Below are 19819 nucleotides of genomic sequence, written 5' to 3' on the forward strand. Positions count from 1 at the left end.
GCGAATGCAAATGTAAAAGTTCAAGCCAAAAGGAATACTTGGAATTGATGGTGGTGGCAAATATTCATGAAAAAGGACAAGTTTGTGAACGGGCAACACAGATTTTGACAATAAACAACTAAACACGTTACATACTGGAGCTTTAAGATCACATTGCTGTTTGTTGTCTGTGGAGGTTTTTGTGCAGCTGCTCCACTGTCTTCAGTCACTGTGTCTCTTCGAGCACAGAAGTAAACAGCAGAATCTGCTGCTGTCAGGCTCTGGACCTCGAGGTACTGAGTGCTGCTGGGAACATCTTCAGTCATGATGAAACGGCTTTGAAAGGAGCTGCCATAGCTAGCAGAGTTTGAACCTGTGTTGATCCTCCCAATCCACTCCAGACCTTCTCCTGGTCTCTGTCGTATCCAGTGAATATAGGTGCTTGTCATGCTATAACCAGATATGATACATGACATCTTCACTGTCTCTCCAGGTCTTTTCACCTCAGAGGGAGACTGGTCCAGTTTGATCTCACTCCAAAGTCATGTAAGGAAAGAAATTGTGATAATCATCCATCACAGAGGTTAAATATTAGACTAGAGTGTCTTCAGTGTGTAAAGCAGAAATTACTCTTACCATGAAAAGTAACTATAATGAATAAACTCAATGAAATCATATTTTCCATTCTGTAATAGCATTTTTATTAAAGGGGTGATAGAATGCAAAACCGATTTTACCTTGTCATAGTTGAATAATGACAGTTTAGTAGGTAAGTAGGACATACATAGAACTTCAAAATCCCAATGACACCTCTTTCCTCTGCAAATCTCACAATTTGAAACTGCCTCTGAAAACGGGCAAATCTCAACAAGTCGCCTAGTTGACGTCAACTCGGCGGCCCCTCCTCATTTGGCTCTAGTCTCTGTTTGTCACACCCAAACATTTACATAGGCTACACAACTGATCTGAGGTCAGCTTAGCCTTCTGAGTAGATCGTGCAGATCTCAAGGAGTTCAACGACCGGCGGTGTTGCTGCCTCCGCCCGGCCCTGCCTGCCTTCCTTCACAGACCCCGGCCTGCTGTGAGGTAGATTGAGCTCCATCAGGGCTGGCAGCCCACAGCACTCCATACCCACGCAAAGTCACAGTTTTTTGGGTTAGTGGACTACCAAACACTGCTTCCGATTCTGCCTTCTCACAGCGCGACACAGGTTCATGGATCTGAGTGTCGCGATTTTCGGTTTCATATTGCATATTGTTACAGCCCTGGTTTTCTGATCTGAATATTTCTAAGTTTTCTAAAGTGTCCCATTTGTTCTGTGTCAAATGTTCTAAGAGCTGTTGATGGTGTGATTATAAGGAAGGACGAAGTTTGCGTAGACCTCCCTCTTCAGGTTTAAAAAGGGAACATGGAGAAGCAGATGGACTTTATCATCAGTAGTTTTCTACAAGAGCAGGAAACTAAAAAATACAAAATACTTGTCAACTATTTCTGCTACAAATTACTACAGGAGACAGACAAGATGTTTTTTTCTGACAGTATAACTGAGAAATATTTCTTAAATTCAGGTATGGTATGGAGATTAATATCCATGGTAATATAACATGTATTGAATAATAATGTGAATAAAAAGATGCAAACATTCATCAACACCAATTACAATCCAGCTGAATCAATTACAGGATTAACTCAAACCACCACCTGCATTAAGAGGAAGTTTTTCAAATGCTTTTAAGAAACAGCTGCATTAAAAACATCTGTCTGATCTGCTTTCTAGTGTGTCCAACATCAATATAAATCTAAATAGGACTACAAGTTAAACTTTTCTAGCACCAATAATCACATTAAAAAGTAAAAAAGTATCGTTTTTTAAATGTGACTTACCTGTTACTGTGACTTCAGTCCCACGGCCCCAGTAGTCGAGTAATCACAGTGCTGCATCTCCACTCACTGCGGAACAAAAACCTGACATACCAAAAATAACGGTGTAAAACCTCATAACGTGACTAAAGAACACATACATCCTGATCAGCATTATCCTCTGATGTCATCCTGGAGTATGTGTTTTGTGCTGATTCTTAATCAGCTCTTAAAGTGCACCAACTCTGACTTTAAAATCCTAGTTTGAATATGAATCTGCTCATTAAAAATGATAAACATAGTTACCTCATATTTCAGTAGGAAATATTCAGTCCTGAGTTTTTTTTCATCACAAGAATGGGAGAGCGTTAGATTATTGCTCTAAGGTTTTGTATGGATCTATATCTCAGTGCCCACCCCACCATCACTGTGATAAACCCTAAAAACAAAAACTAAACACTGTTATAATGTTGGATAAAACTGTTCATGAAAATGTGTTGTGGCACTGAATAATCTGTAATAGTGAAAAAAGCTATATTGGGGCAATATAAATATTTTTTTAATTATTTTATTTTATTTTAAATTTTTCAAAATATTTATTAAAATGTTTTGTAAGATATTTGACATCTACTGGGAGCTTGTAAACGTACAGCTTTTAAAGGGACACAATATGGTGAAATGAAATGAACGCTGTTGTAAAACTGATGAATAAAAATCTTAACATCAAAGCAATTATCAATGTTTTTTTTGGACCTTTTGGCAAGCCATCAGTAGTGAGAGGTCAGGAAAGACTTAGATCATTTTTTGTTATTGTTCTTACAGCTCAGCCTCATATAAGAGATGATAATCTGATGGTGTGTGAACTCCACTTTTTGTTTCTGTTTAGGGCAAGTTGTGACAAAAGCATAGAGTGGGGAAATGCATCAAATACTGTCAAATATGGGGTATTTAAACTAGCACTTTCTACCAGTGACTGTCACAGTGACATCTGCAGTGGTTTGTGTACAGCTCTGTGGCTTCCTGTATCACTGTGGCTCTCGAGCACAATAATAAACAGCAGAGTCTTCAGTCGTCAGGCTGTTCATCTGCAGATACACCTGGTCCACGTTGTTGTCTCTGGATATGGTGAAGCGATTCTGGACTGACGTTGAATAAGTTTTAGTGCTTCCACTTGGAGCAGAAATGTAGGCAACCCACTCCAGTCCTTTTCCTTCAGCTTGTCTGATCCAGCTGATATAAGCATCGTCATCTGATATTCCTGCATATGTACAGGTCAGTTTGTGGGATTCTCCAGGGCGCTTTACCACTGGTTCAGACTCAGTCAGAGTCTGACTGCAAACACCTGGAGAGAAAAGCAGTTTGATCAGAACAGAGCCAAACAACATACCAAGATATATACATATTTTCACAACTAAATTAGCCTCAAAAGAAAGGTGGTAAAAGTCTTCACCTGCCCAGCAGAGAGTTAACAGCAGCAGTCCTGTCCTATATTCCATCATGTTAAACTGTGTGTCCACTGTTCTCTGTCCTCCTCTCTGCACTCAGATAAGTAGAGGTGGAAGATATCTGAGTTTTGCATCGACTCCTCCTCACAGGGAGGAAACATCTGGACTGGACTTAATCTAACATCTTCTTTGGTGAAACTAGAATGAATGTGTACTGAACAGGAAGTGTCCATATTAGTTTGCACATTTTTAAATGCTGTTTAACAATGACTAACTTGGGTATCAACATTACCACAACAATAATTTAAGGACAATGTCATCTGATTGATTATATTTAAACGATAAGCTACAACCAGTGGATCAGTGGTGCCCAGCACACCTGGATGTGGCATTGTGAAGGTTTACGGTCATTTCATGGCAGAAAAGTTTGTAACAGATTATCATTAGGAGGAGAACATCAATATATGGAGCATTAGGGGCTGAAAACAGTTAAATATAAACAATCTGCTTTTCTTCCCTGTCTTTGTTCCTGTATATGGACGTCACTGGGATAAGTGTTAAAGCCAGTCCTTGTCTGCCCTCTAGAGTTTTAAAACAGGAATGGTAGTTATTTTTAAACATTAGAGAACGATAACTCACTTGTGAAACCCAAAGAAATGTTTGTTATTGAAGATCTGTGCTTTTTCCATGCTTACCTTCCTTCTACCCAATGCATGCTGGGATACTTTCAAGCACCAACATGACGGTGAATGAAAAGCAGAAGATGCATGTTTACATGTATTTTTTTTTCTTTCATTACAGCTCAGAATGTTTTTTATTAGCTTCAGATTTTTTATTGAAAACAAAACAAATAGGAATGTATTCTTATGTACACTGTAAACCGGAATAAGTAAGCAGTAATCAAAAATGTTTTGTTTCTAACTTATTTTCATGATTCTGCACAGGTGTTAAATTCTGTACTTTCAACTTGTACGTTAGGTTAACCTTCAAAGATGGAGAATGTCAGACAGTTGTGCTCTATAAGTCCATTAAATTCTGTAGGATTTTGTACAGCTGCTCAAACAACTCTGTGGCCATTGGGCACAATAATAAACAGCAACTTCAGACTGTTCATCTGCAGATATAACTTCTTTCATAATAGGAAGAGTTTTTGCTAAGATCTATGAACAGACAAAAACAATCTTTTCAAGTCAGAGTTATTTTAAAACCGAAAGAGACTAAATGGCAACAAGGTTTTGATTTGTTGATGCTTCTTTTCAATGGCTGTATAATATGTGAATTCCAGGATTTGGTGTAAAATTGGTTGTCTTTGGTGTGTTTTTCATGAAAAAAACTTGTGTACAATCCGAAAATCATGTGGAAGCTTTTTATTTTTAAATGCTACCAAAATGTAGATTTTTGCATGATCTTCATGCATTTACTTGTGGTACTTGTGTACTTATTAGCAGTATGGCACAAAAAATAATACTTAGTCAACTATATCATCCCAGTGGTGATTGTAAATAGAGGAAGTAGTTTTTGTATGACTCTCCTATTATCGTCTCTCACTGTGTCTGTCGGGCACAGTAATACACTGCTGTGTCCTCGGTCTTCAGACTGTTCATCTGCAGATAGAGTTTACTGCTGGAGTCATCTCTGGAGATGGTGAATCTCCCCTGGACTGACTGGGAGTAATAGATAGGAGAACTGCCTGTGTGTACACACAGCAATCCACTCCAGTCCTTTTCCAGGAGCCTGTCTGACCCAGTTCATAGCGTAGCTGCTGAATGTGAATCCAGATGTTGTACAGGTCAATCTGTGAGATTCTCCAGGTCTTTTAACGCTGGTTCAGATTCTGTCAGAGTCTGACTCACTCAACATCTGTCAAGAGGATAAAAACATCAAGTGAAATAAGCTGATGACACCAAATAAAAGCTATGTTAAATTATGATCATTGAAAATCTTCACCTGCCCAGCAGAGAGTTAAAAGCAGCAGTCCTGTCCTATAGTCCATCATGTTAAACTGTGTGTCCACTGTTCTCTGTCCTCCTCTCTGCACTCAGATAAGTAGAGGTGGAAGATATCTGAGTTTGCATTAACTCCTCCTTTTGATTGAACAGTGTTTTTGTTCAATCTTTCCTCAAAACATATTTTCATGTTACGGCTTTCTCCTTAACGTAATTGTAATTCTTACAGTAAGAATAATCTTACTGTATCTTAGAATTCAGATTCTATTTACATTTTGAACGTAATGTGATTATTATCCATGTTTTACTGTAAGTCACTCTAACATTTGAACACATTTATTTACTTAGAGATGTTTTTTGTTAAATGCAACTCCCAAATAATGTAATAGTGTTGCTGTATATATATAAAGTTATCAAGATAATTATCATTAGAAAATTGGATTTTCGTTTATTAAATCACCTTGTATGCTTGGTTTTAGATCGACAAACATTATCTTATGTCTCCTTTTTTTAAATTTCATATTTTGAGTCCTGATAATAAGATCAGGGTTTCATGCATTTGTTCCAGGAAAACCCTGACATGCAACACGTTTCAGTTGTGTGCATTTAACAATGTAAACATGTAATTCAGTTTTTGTTGTTGATGAAGAGACAATGATAAGTGATTGAAACCCCAAAGTATTTAAACTCCAGCAAGAGTGCAGGCTGTGTGCTGGTGTTGAAACCATTAGTGGTCTGAGGGCTCCTCCTCTGGTGGCTTCATGTTACAAGTGTTATACAAAGTTTCTCATTGGTCTCTGTGAGCAGAATGGGCAGCACATGAGAGCATTGGCAATAATAGAAATAATTGGTTTCATTCTGATCCCCAAAATATAGTATCATTTATATTACTGCTTTGTATTGAGCTCACTGTGTCATATATTATATGACATGATCATATGATATATTTATATTATACTATTATACCATTCAAGGTTAGTACTCATGAATAAGACTTTGGCAAATTATATAATGGTTTGACAATTGAAAGATCTATGTCTATTACTGTAGAGGATGTGACATCATTATAAAAATAAATATGTACTTGTGAGTTTAAAATATATAGACATTTTATGTGGATATATCAAAGTGCTTTTCAGGCAGTGAGAAAACTCAGATGTCATTAAGATCACGTTGTTTGTTGTCTGTGGAGGTTTTTGTGCAGCTGCTCCACTGTCTTCAGTCACTGTGTCTATCGAGCACAATAATAAACAGCAGAATCTTCAGTCTTCAGACTGTTCATCTGCAGATACAGCTGCTCTCTGCTGTTGTCTCTGGAGATGGTAAACCGGCCCTGGACTGACTGAGAGTAGAAGATTCTGTCACTATCATATTCAATAGTTGCTACCCACTCCAGTCCTTTTCCAGGAACCTGTCTGACCCAGGCCATCCAAGAGCTACCAAAGTTCAACCCAGAGGCTGTACAGGTCAATCTGTGAGATTCTCCAGGTCTTTTAACCACTGGTTCAGATTCTGTCAGAGTCTGACCATCAACACCTGTCAAGACAAAAAGAAAATGTAAAATATGTCAGTTATAGAAATTAAAACTGTGTCAAATAAATATCAGTGAAAATCTTCACCTGCCCAGCAGAGAGTTAAAAGCAGCAGTCCTGTCCTATAGTCCATCATGTTAAACTGTGTGTCCACTGTTCTCTGTCCTCCTCTCTGCACTCAGATAAGTAGAGGTGAAGATATCTGAGTTTTGCCTCGACTCCTCCTCACAGGGAGGAAACATCTGGACTGGAGATATTTAATGACTATATTATTATTCTATCTTCAAACATTAATAATCTTTTTTATATAAAATAGATATCTCCATACACGATACAGGTAAATTCACTCTAAAAAATAACGTTAAATGCTGTCATCCCTCATCTCCACTTTCAGCTGTTTTCTTTTAGAAATAATTTTAACGAAATTACAGTGTGCGATAGAAAGAGTAACATATTTTTATTTATCTATTGATTTTTATTAAACAGCAATATGAATCATGAGGATTATTAATTTATAATTAAAGCATATATGAAAATAAAATTACAGAATATAAAACAAATTAACAACCTGAAAACAACAAAAATGTAATATAAAATATTAATCCTTGTGTGGGACCCATTTTCAATGTTTGCTAAAAGAAAAATTATGATATTTATTATTTTTCAAACTCAAACTCTTTGGCCTTGGCTCATTTTCTGTGAAGAACATAAAAAATAACTTATTTTTAATGACTGTACATGGTACACCCCCCCTACACATAATCATTACATATGAGGTGTTCAGGTCTATCAGACCCGAGTGTATTTAAATGTAGGTGCTATGAAACTATGTTGTCTTTCTAAACCTGCTATTCCCACACAAAGCTACAAAATTGTTACATTTCAAGCACTTTCACCTGTTCTCATTATGTTCTAAGAAATAAGCACCAGTAAAGATGAAAAATCTTGTTTCTATTTTTTTTTTACCTTTTTTATAATTTAATTTCCCTGTTTTCTCACAAAAAAGGAAAATGATCATATGATCAGAAATGTGATCTCACAGGGGTAAACGGCAAATATGAACCATACATTATATGCGCGATCATTGGTAATTGAGCTATAGTAAACATCTATTAAGTATTTTTACATAAATTGGTATGGCTGTATTGATTTAAAAGCCTAATAATGTGGAGGGTCCACCAGACCCAGGAACATTGGCTGTGTAAAAAAAATATGAACACCACACAAGGGTTAAATATCTACATTTTATGAAAAATATTTCAAACTTGTGCACAAAAAGCCTGAAAGAATGAGTACTGTAGGATTTTGTACAGCTGCTCAACCAACTCCAGTCACTGTGGCTCTCGAGCACAATAATAAACAGCAGAATCTTCAGTCTTCAGACTGTTCATCTGCAGATACAGCTGCTCTCTGCTGTTGTCTCTGGAGATGGTAAACCGGCCTTGAACTGACTGAGAGTAGTATTTGCTACTACCACCAGTATCAGTAGCAATCCACTCCAGTCCTTTTCCAGGAGCCTGTCTGATCCAGTTCATCCAGTAGCTACTAAATGTGAATCCAGATGTTGTACAGGTCAATCTGTGAGATTCTCCAGGTCTTTTAACCGCTGGTTCAGATTCTGTCAGAGTCTGACCATCAACACCTGTCAAATAAAGAAAATAATCAGTTTTTATTTTGGTAATGTTTTAATGATAAATTCAAATTAACATCAGTGAAAATCTTCTCCTGCACAGCAGAGAGTTAAAAGCAGCAGTCCTGTCCTATAGTCCATCATGTTAAACTGTGTGTCCACTGTTCTCTGTCCTCCTCTCTGCACTCAGATAAGTAGAGGTGAAGATATCTGAGTTTTGCATTGACTCCTCCTTTTTTGGCTTTCACCTAACTGTATTTTGTGTTTTCACAAATCATCTCACCGTATATATCTTAACATTTTGACTTTGTTTCACATTTTTAACCTGATGTTACCTAATCCTTTATTTTGATTTATTTTTACTTTAAGTCACTTTGTAACATTTGAATGTGTTTATTTACTCTCACTTTTGATCAATACAGAGTACAAATAATGGAATAATGTTACTGTTCATAAATAAAAGTTATTAATAATATTTTTATTCAAAAAATTGCTTTCAGTTCATGTAGGAGGTAAATCACCTTGTCGGCTTGAGATAGGTAAACAACATCTCATGTCTCCTAAAGTTATTTATGATCAAATTGCTGTTTTTTCATGTGACTAAAGCTTATGTACAATATTATTAGACGAAACATTGATTTTTAAACTACTAAAATTCAGAGCAAAAAATGCAACATTTGAAGAAAATTCAGCTGCATTTCAACATAATCACTTTAATAAGGTAAATTAATGTTAAACGATTTCAAAAAGTGTAATTCAGTTTATCTTGTGGGAGTACAGACAATGATGTATCAGTGATTGAAACCTCCAAATATTTAAACTAGGGCTGTCAAAATTAACACCATAATAAAGAGTTAACACAAATGCTTTTAACACCACTAGTTGTTTTTGATGTAGGATTAATGCACGCACGTTTTGTGATTTGGTCCTCGGGACGCTCTTTAGTTTTGGGAAACCAGGAAGTGATGCACAGTAATGTTTTGGGTGGCTAGCAGAAACAAGCCTTGAGCAGAAATGGATAAAGAAAAGAGTTTTGAATGGCAAGTTCAGTTTCAAAGCCCTTCCAGATGTTGTCCAGATGGTTCTCTTGACAAGACTAGGGGTAGTGGTGGAATTGTGGAAATTGGTTCTCTGACAAACACATTTTAAATTGTTAACGGAAATTAATAACGATGTTATGAAAGACAAACTGACTTTTTGAGGATTCATTCATACTGTTCTGTAAATAAATCACCATTTGAAACAAATATAAAGATTGTTTCATCCTTTAGTGTGACAGTGAGCTGGTGTTGAAACCATTAGTGGTCTGAGGGCTCCTCCTCTGGTGGCTTCATGTTACAAGTGTTCAGGCTCTGAGGGGTTTTTGTTCAGGTCTACTGATGAGTCACTGGGAGAGTCATAATTCGATACTGAACTTGTTCTTCAGTGAATCTTTGTAGTTTGGTGGATGTAACACCACCATGTACAATCACTCCAGTCCTTTCCCTGCATGCTGTCTGATCCAAGCTGTGTAGTAGCTGCTACCTGCATTTATTTTTTCATATATTTGCTTGCTGACTGTATTTGCTGCAAACATAAATCCACTGACATTAGCCAGAATCATGTGAATAGTAATATATTTTGCAGCTTTTAATTAAGGACTTTTATTGGTTTCAGTGCTTGCAGATGTTTAAAGAAACAGACATACAGAGAAACTTGGAGCCTTTTAGAGGAAAACAGCTGCTCAGGAACTGAAACGTGACAAAATGTAAAAAAACTAAATCCTTTAACAAAGATGAAAACTATTGTAGTTCATCCATTTTCAAGTTACTCTTCTGTAAAAAAACAACATATTTTAGCTTCATATGTGTGTGGTTATGTCAGAAATCAAATCATATATCAAATATCATGCAGCATGATTTTTACTTGTTTTTATTCAGAATTCTTAAAAGCCAGTCATACAACAATCATACTCAAATGTCTGTGTTGTCTCATTTTGAATGACTTGACCTGAGGACATTAGTCATGTGAGACAGTGCAGAGTTTATCAGCCCAGGGAGGATGAGGAAAGACAAGAAATGTTTCTTACTGCAGTAATTGAAGTAATTTAATTTAAGCAACCAGATCCTTGTGATGTTTTTGGCACTTTTACCAACAAGTGATCTTTATTGTGTTTTTGTGTGTTTAATGTTGAGTCATAATATTTCTCAGGAAAGCAGGACGTTATCTAATGAAGAGAAAAAGGGTCATTTATTATCTAAAAAGTATATGTAATGTAAAATTTAGGGGAAAAAACTTAGTAATAAGTAATACTACTTTGTAATATAAAAAAATTATGTATAAAATATATGATGTAAATATTACATTCATATATCATCTTCATTATTTGGCTTCATCAGCCTGAAATAATGCTCTAGGATTTTTGTACAGCTGCTCAACCAACTCCAGTCACTGTGGGTGTCGAGCACAATAATAAACAGCAGAATCTTCAGTCTTCAGACTGTTCATCTGCAGATACAGCTGCTGTCTGTAGTCTCTGGAGACGGTAAACCGGCCTTGAACTGACTGAGAGTAGTATTTGGTGCTACCACCAGTATCAGTAGCAATCCACTCCAGTCCTTTTCCAGGAGCCGTTGCTATCAGGCCATGTAGTAGCTGCTCATTGTGAATCCAGATGTTGTACAGGTCAATCTGTGGGATTCTCTAGGTCTTTTAATCGCTGGTTCAGATTCTGTCAGAGTCTGACCATCAACACCTGTCAAGATATAAAAACCACATGATCTTAGTTGCTTACACAATCAGAATTATGTTTAATCAAGATCAGTGAAAATCTTCACCTGCCCAGCAGAGAGTTAAAAGCAGCAGTCCTGTCCTATAGTCCATCATGTTAAACTGTGTGTCCACTGTTCTCTGTCCTCCTCTCTGCAATCAGATAAGTAGGTGGTGGAGAATCATGTGTTTTGGTCGACTCCTCCTCACAGGGGAGGAAACATCTGGACTGGAGATATTTAATGAAACTGGGAAATGAATGTGCGTAATTTGTGTAACATGTTTATCAGTATTAAATCTATAGCCACATGTATTCTAATAATACACAAATTACATCTGTTTTTTCAAGGTTTATTCAAATTTGTTAAATTACAGTATGTTTAATCTTGGTATCAAGGCTCTGTTTCTCATTGGTCTCTGTGAGCAGATTGGGCAACACATGAGAGTATTGGCAATAATATAAATAATCGGTTTCATTCTGATCACCAAAAATCTATTATCATGTATGACAACTGCTTTGTATTGACCTCACTGTGTCATACTATTATACCATTCATGGTTAGTACTCATGAATAAGACTTTGGCAATATGGTTTGACAGTTGATAGAATTATGTCTATTACTGTAGAGGTTGTAACATCATTATTAAAATAAATATGTACTTGTGAGTTTAAAATATATATACATTTTATGTGGATATATCAAAGGGCTTTTCAGGTGGTGAGAAAACTCAGATGTCATTACAGTAAGATCAAATTGCTGTTTGTTGTCTATGGAGGTTTTTGTGCAGCTGCTCCCTGTCTTTCAGTCACTGTTCTGTGCCGAGCACAGAAGTAAACAGCAGAATCTGCTGCTGTCAGGCTCTGGACCTCGAGGTACTGAGTGCTGCTGGGAACATCTTCAGTCATGATGAAACGGCTTTGGAAGGAGCTGCCATAGCTAGCAGAGTTTGAACCTGTGTTCATCCACCCAATCCACTCCAGAGCTTCTCCTGGTCTGTCGTAGCACCGTGAATATTCTTGCTTGTCATGCTATAACCAGATATGATACATGACATCTTCACCTTCTCCAGGTCTTTTCCACCTCAGAGGGAGACTGGTCCAGTTTGATCTCACTCCAAACTCCTGTAAGGAAAGAAATTGTGATAATCATCCAACAAACTTGTAAATTACAGGTTGGACATTTACTAAAGAAGTAAAGCAGAATTATTTTTTCTCACCATGAATAGTAACTACAATTAAAACTCAGATTAATGGTGTTTTCCATTCTGGGAGAAGCAGTCGTCGTTCAGTGCTTTCTGATCTGAGTGTTTCAAAAAATATATCAAACCGTCTCCCAGTTTTCTGGCACAAGTTGCTGATGGTGTGTTTAAAAGAGAGGACGAGTTTGCATAGACCTCCCTCTACGGTTTAAAAATGGGAACATGTCACACAGATACATTTCCATAAGTAGAGTATCTCTACAACAGCAGAGGAAACTGTGAAATATGAAACTGATTTCTGGACTGACAGAAAATAATGGGAAATAAAATACAATGTTCTACTATTATTGTTAGCTAACGATGTAGCAGTTTAGAGCGCTTTTTCATCTACAGTAGTCCAAATACCAGAAGGGATATTTACATCCTATTTGTGAAGATATATAGCTGCTGTTTAAAATTATTATATTATTTTCTATCCCTTTGCTGACAGGAAAAAATACTTCATAACCGTTCATGTTTATTAACGCATCAGCAATGAGTGCTGTCTTTATTAATGTTCACATTTAGAAAATGTGTGTGTGGTTGAGTCTTGCTGCTTACTGGGTATTTGTGCAGGTCTGTTGGTGGTTTGTATCACTGTGGGCTGACGTAGCATAATACACAGCTGTGTCCTCAGGCTGCACATTCTGTCCTTTAGAGTCACTGTTAGAGCAGAAGTGTCTCTGCTGTAGCTGAACTTGTTCTTCAGAGCATTATTTTGACGAAGGCCACTTGTTCCCCACTGATGGGAAATCCAGTCCATTGGTTTTCCTTCACTCTGTCTGATCCAACCTGTTGCATAGCTGTTATCAGTCAAAGAATAACCAGAGACCTGACAGCTGATGGTCAGAGACTGTCCAGGCTGCACAACCATTGAGTCTGTCTGGATGAGATCAATACTGTTCACACCTGTGGAAACACAAATCAACATTATCTCCATCATTCATCTGACTATTCAGGGTTTCTAATGTGTGTATTAGAGTGAATCCACTGAAAGCTCCTCACAGGATCCAGCAGCCAGCAGCAGTATCAGAGCTACAGAGAACATGTTGATGTTGAAGCTGAACTGATGTCAGCTCTTCTGTCTCTCACTGACACACACACACTTCACTTCTTTATGAGGCAACACACAAGGAGGCTGATTCACATACTGATGATAGTAAATCAGCTGACTAAAGTATATTTGAATAAATCAAAATGAAGATGAAAAGTTCAGGTCTTCATCACTCACAAAGAAAAGGTGGAACTTGAATCTCTGACAAAAACATTTTTGATAGTTAATGAAAAGATTGTTTTTTGTAGTTTGACTAATTATCATCACAATTATGTTTCCTAAAGACTATTCCGTTTCTGATGCAGTTATGATTTACATAATTATTAGATGAAATTATGGAAGAGAGACTGACTTTGAGGATTCATTTCTACTTTAGTTAGATTACATTCTTTCAAAATTGAGATGTGAGCTGAATGTATTCCATCACTTGAAGATTATACAGTATATACATATTATGGTGTATCATTGATTGTAATTTTAAAGTATTTCAATTGATGAAAACTGTGGCTGACAAATTGAATTAAGAACCATAACAAATTATAAAATAAGCTTTTTTATATAAAATAGTTAGCTCTATACACGATACAAGTAAATTCACTCTAAACTATAACGTTAAATGCTGGCATCACTGATCTCCACTTTCAGCTGTTTTCTCTTAGAAATAATTTTAATGATATTACAGTATGTGATGAAAAGAGTGGCATATTCTTATTTACCTATTGATTTTATTACAGAGCAATATGAATCATTTCAGAGTTTGAGTATCAGTCAGATAAGATCAATGAGAACAGCAGATCTGAGTTTCTCCTTTTAGTAACAGAGGAGAGAGAAACTAGACACTGACTGTCCTCTAGTGATTTTATAAAAGAAACAGTAACATTATTTTTCATTCTCATAGATTCCACATCATATCATTTACAGACAGTATTGTGTCTCACTTTGTAGAAATGTAAAGTATTTCTAGAAGTTTAATTTCAGCAAGATTGTTGGGCTGTCTTTGGACCTTTTATCAATGAGTGATTTGTATTGTGTTTTTAATGTGTTTTCAAGTTTGTGTATAATGCAGGGAGGATTATTAATTTATAATAAAATCATATATGAAAATAAAATTACAGAATATAAAATAACAACAACCTGAAAACAACAAAAATGTAATATTAAATGTTTAAATATATACATTTTATGAAAACTATTTCAGACTTGTGCACTACCAGCCTGAAAGAATGAGTACTGTAGGATTTTGTACAGCTGCTCAACCAACTCCAGTCACTGTGGCTCTCGAGCACAAAAATAAACAGCAGAATCTTCAGTCTTCAGACTGTTCATCTGCAGATACAGCTGCTCTCTGCTGTTGTCTCTGGAGACGGTAAACCGGCCTTGGACTGACTGAGAGTAGTATTTGCCACTACCAGTATCAGCAGTAGCAATCCACTCCAGTCCTTTTCCAGGAGCCTGTCTGATCCAGGCCATATAGTAGCTACTGAATGACAATCCAGATGTTGTACAGGTCAATCTGTGGGATTCTCCAGGTCTTTTAATCACTGGTTCAGATTCTGTCAGAGTCTGACCATCAACACCTGTCAAGATATAAAAAACATCAAGTGAAATAAGATGATGACACTAAATAAAAGCTATGTCAAATTAAGACAATTGAAAATCTTCACCTGCCCAGCAGAGAGTTAAAAGCAGCAGTCCTGTCCTATAGTCCATCATGTTAAACTGTGTGTCCACTGTTCTCTGTCCTCCTCTCTGCACTCAGATAAGTAGAGGTGAAGATATCTGAGTTTTGCATCGACTCCTCCTCACAGGGAGGAAACATCTGGACTGGACTTAATCTAACATCTTCTTTGGAAAACTAGAATTAATGTGTACTGAACAGGAAGTTTCCATATTAGTTTGCTCATTTTTAAATGCTGTTTAACAATGAGTAACTTGGGTATCAACATTACCACAACAATAATTTAAGGACAATGTCATCTGATCATACCTGTCAAGTTTTGGATTTGAAAATAAGGGAAATTTTCCGGCGCCCACCGCGAGCAGTCCCACCACCCCAACCAAGCTCCAGTATCCCTTACATTTTAAGACAGGTGTACAAGAAAGCTAAAATCACCACTTGATGCAGAATACTGAAAACATTTACAATTTATAACATTGCTTGTCTTTACATTTACATTTTATTTTCATTCCACACATTCTTTTCATTTCATATTGATTTTCTTTTACAGTTTTTCTTTTCATTTCACATAACCTTTCTTTACTCTTTTAGTGTGTTATTGTACAAATTTGTTGCAGACTTTGCATTCTTTAAGACTGTTTTGGAAGGAGTGTATTTGTGGGCTGGGCCAAAGTGGTTCATTTTACATGAGAGTAGAGCGCAAACAGTTCTGTTGTCTAACGTCTTCCTATTCTCTGTAACAATCTTTCGTACCATGCTAAACACCCTTTATGAACTTGCTTTGCTATGGGGAATGCATAGTAAAGCCTTCATAAGTTTTGGCAGCGCACCTTCTCTGTCGTAGCGTCCATCATCCATCTGTTTTTTTTTCTGTTTTTTTCCCTGCGTTGTTACTCATCATCTGACCTCACACACTAACCTTGCGTCAACTGCCACCTACAGTACCTGTAGTAAGCATAGATATATGCTGTAGTAGGCTACTGCCTACTGCAGGTTATCGCGAAGCTAGTGACAGAGCTCAGATTGGGAATGTTTTTGTTTTTTTTACTCCGCTCGGGCCCGGGCTATTATTATTTTTTAATAACGCAGGTTAAAATACGGAAGATTTACGGGAAAATACTAATACGGGAGGACGGCGGGAAAGAAGGGTAAAATACGTGACTTTCCCGGCCAAAACGGGATACTTGACAGGTATGCATCTGATTGATTATATTTAAACGATAAGCTACAACCAGTGGATGAGTGGTGCCCAGCACACCTGGATGTGGCATGGTGAAGGTTTACGGTCACTTCATGGCAGAAAATTTGATAACAGATTATCATTAGGAGGAGAATATCAATATCTGGAGAATTAGGGGCTGAAAACAATTAAATATAACATTTACTGCTTTTCTTCCCTGTCTTTGTTCCTGTATATGGACGTCACTGGGATACGTGTTAAAGCCAGTGCTTGTCTGCCCTCTAGAGTTTTAAAACAGGAATGGTAGCTACTTTTAACATTCAAGAAGATAACTCACTTGTGACACCCAATAAGATTAGTTTGTTATTCAAGCATGTGCTTTTTCCCTGTTTCCCTTCCTTCCACCCATTGCATGCTGGGATACACTCAAGCACCAACATGACAGTGAATGAAAAGCAGAAGATGCATTGTTGTAACTGATGATTAGAGGATTATAATTTTCTTAAATTTTTTTCATTACAGCTCAGAATGTTTTTTATTAACTTCAGATTTTTTATAGAAAACAAAACAAATGTCATTGTATACTTATGTACACTGTAAACCCGAATAAGTAAGCAGTACTCAAAAAAAATGAGGAAATCAGTTGCCATTTTTTTGTTTCTAACTAATTTTCAACAAGGTTTTGGTTTGTTGATGCTTCCTTTTAATGGCTGTAAAATGTGAGAATTCCAGGATTTGGTGTAAAATTGGTTCTGTCATTTTCATGAGAAAACTTGTGTACAATCTGAAAATCATGTGGAAGCTTTTTAATTTTAAATGCTACCAAAATATAGATTTTTGCATGAACTTCTTGCATTGACTTGTGGTACTTGTGTACTTATCAGCAGAATGGCACAAAAAAGTAATACTGAGTCAACTATATGATCCCAGTGGTGATTGTAAATAGAGGAAGTAGTTTTTGTATGACTCTCCTATTATCGTCTCTCACTGTGTCTCTCGGGCACAGTAATACACTGCTGTGTCCTCGGTCTTCAGACTGTTCATCTGCAGATAGAGTTTACTGCTGGAGTCATCTCTGGAGATGGTGAATCTCCCCTGGACTGACTGGGAGTAATAGAGATCAGAACTGCCTGTGTGTATAAAAGCAATCCACTCCAGTCCTTTTCCAGGAGCCTGTCTGACCCAGTTCATAGCGTAGCTGCTGAATGTGAATCCAGATGTTGTACAGGTCAATCTGTGGGATTCTCCAGGTCTTTTAATCGCTGGTTCAGATTCTGTCAGAGTCTGACCATCAACACCTGTCAAGAGGATTAAAAAACATCAAGTGAAATAAGCTGATGACACCAAATAAAAGCTATGTTAAATTAAGATCAGTGAAAATCTTCACCTGCCCAGCAGACAGTTAAAAGCAGCAGTCCTGTCCTATAGTCCATCATGTTAAACTGTGTTTCCACTGTTCTCTGTCCTCCTCTCTGCACTCAGATAAGTAGAGGTGGAAGATATCTGAGTTTTGCATTAACTCCTCCTTTTTGATTGAACAGTGTCCTTTGTTCAATCTCTCCTCAAAACATATTTTCATGTTACGGCTTTCTCCTTAACGTAATTTGTGTCATTCTTACAGTAAGAATAATCTTACTGTATCTTAGAATTCAGATTCTATTTACATTTTTAACGTAATGTGATTATTGTCCATGTTTTACTGTAAGTCACTCTAACATTTGAACACATTTATTTACTTGGCAGATGTTTTTTGTTAAATGCAACTTACAAATAATGTAATAGTGTTACTGTTTATATATACAAGTTATCAAGATAATTATCATTAGAAAATTGGATTTTAATTTATTAAATTACCTTGTATGCTTGGTTTGAGATCGACAAACATTATCTTATGTCTCCTTTTTTTCAAATTTGAAATTTTGAGTCCTTAGAATAAGATCAGGGTTTCATGCATTTGTTCCAGGAAAACTCTGACATGCAACATGTTTCAGTTGTGTGCATTTAACAATGTAAACATGTAATTCAGTTTTGTTGTGGGAGAAGAGACAATGATCAGTGAAATTATTTAAACTCCAGCAAGAGAATTAAGAACCTAAGACTGTTTCTCTCTTTACTGTAACAGTGAGCTGGTGTTGAAACCATTAGTGGTCTGAGGGCTCCTCCTCTGGTGGCTTCATGTTACAAGTGTTGTACAAAGTATCAAGGCTCTGTTTCTCATTGGTCTCTGTGAGCAGAATGAGCAGCACATGAGAGTATTGGCAATAATATAAATAATCAGTTTCATTCTGATCACCAACATCTAGTATCATTTATGACAACTGCTTTGTATTGATCTCACTGTGTCATACTATTATACCATTCATGGTTAGTACGCATGAATAAGACTTTGGCAAATTAGATAATGGTTTGACAATTGAAAGAACTATGTCTATTACTGTAGAGGATGTGACATCATTATAAAAATAAATATGTACTTGTGAGTTTAAAATATATGGACATTTTATGTGGATATATCAAAGTGCTTTTCAGGCGGTGAGAAAACTCAGATGTCTTTACAGTAAGATCACATTGTAGTTTGTTGTCTGTGGAGGTTTTTGTGCAGCTGTTCCACTGTCTTCAGTCACTGTGTCTCTTCGAGCACAGAAGTAAACAGCAGAATCTGCTGCTGTCAGGCTCTGGACCTCGAGGTACTGAGTGCTGCTGGGAACATCTTCAGTCATGATGAAACGGCTTTGAAAGGAGCTGCCATAGATAGCAGAGTTTGAACCTGTGTTCATCCACGCTATCCACTCCAGAGCTTCTCCTGGTCTCTGTCGTATCCAGTGAATATTCTTGCTTGTCATGCTATAACCAGATATGATACATGACATCTTCACTGTCTCTCCAGGTCTTTTCACCTCAGAGGGAGACTGGTCCAGTTTGATCTCACTCCAAACTCCTGTAAGGAAAGAAATTGTGATAATCAACCATCACAGAGGTTAAATAGTTACACTAGAGTGTCTTCAGTGCGTTGCATAGGTGTCATCAGTCAAAGAATAACCAGAGACCTGACAGCTGATGGTCAGAGACTGTCCAGGCTGCACAACCATTGAGTCTGTCTGGATGAGATCAATACTGTTCACACCTGTGGAAACACAAATCAACATTATCTCCATCATTCATCTGACTATTCAGGGTTTCTAATGTGTGTATTAGTCTTCAAGAGTAATAACGTTTTCCTGTGTGTGGATTCCATGAATAACCATCTATTTATGAAAAAATATGCTTTATTTAGTCAAAGCAAGATGTGAACAAGATTGTGAGATTAAGAGCTTTTAAAAACACAGTTATGAGTTGAAATAATGCTGTCCGTCATTTACGTGAATTTTGTTAATCAGACAGAGAAGACACTTTTTGGAAAATGCCTCCACTTATTTACTATTATTGTACATATTATACTAAACAAAGTTATATTACTTTTACGTTTTCATTGCTAAATATGTCTGTTTCTCTCTTTACTGTAACAGTGAGCTACTGTTGAAACCATTA

General features: G+C 36.8%; 3 pseudogenes and 4 gene segments (V, D, J or C); all 7 read right to left on the reverse strand.

Moving 5' to 3' along the window:
• Positions 1–2788: 2788 nt before the first annotated feature.
• On the reverse strand, positions 2789–3326 carry LOC120574659 (the record flags this gene model as incomplete). The annotated part of the segment is given in 2 exon segments: positions 2789–3181; positions 3290–3326. Coding segments are annotated over 2 exon segments (354 nt in total), but the record flags the coding sequence as incomplete, so codon positions are not given.
• Positions 3327–8058: 4732 nt separating this feature from the next.
• Positions 8059–8541, reverse strand: LOC120574663 (annotated as a pseudogene).
• Positions 8542–11909: 3368 nt separating this feature from the next.
• Positions 11910–12855, reverse strand: LOC120574370 (annotated as a pseudogene).
• Positions 12856–12936: 81 nt separating this feature from the next.
• On the reverse strand, positions 12937–13434 carry LOC120574372 (annotated as a pseudogene).
• A 137-nt stretch (positions 13435–13571) lies between these two features.
• LOC120574373 lies at positions 13572–15146 on the reverse strand. The segment is given in 3 exon segments: positions 13572–13634; positions 14718–15010; positions 15098–15146. Coding segments are annotated over 3 exon segments (405 nt in total).
• Positions 15147–17275: 2129 nt separating this feature from the next.
• Positions 17276–17727, reverse strand: LOC120574374. The segment is given in 2 exon segments: positions 17276–17589; positions 17679–17727. Coding segments are annotated over 2 exon segments (363 nt in total).
• Positions 17728–18843: 1116 nt separating this feature from the next.
• On the reverse strand, positions 18844–19380 carry LOC120574375. The segment is given in 2 exon segments: positions 18844–19229; positions 19332–19380. Coding segments are annotated over 2 exon segments (435 nt in total).
• Positions 19381–19819: the final 439 nt, after the last annotated feature.

The sequence above is a fragment of the Perca fluviatilis genome, chromosome 15 (assembly GCF_010015445.1).
Source record: "Perca fluviatilis chromosome 15, GENO_Pfluv_1.0, whole genome shotgun sequence".
NCBI lineage: Eukaryota > Metazoa > Chordata > Actinopteri > Perciformes > Percidae > Perca > Perca fluviatilis.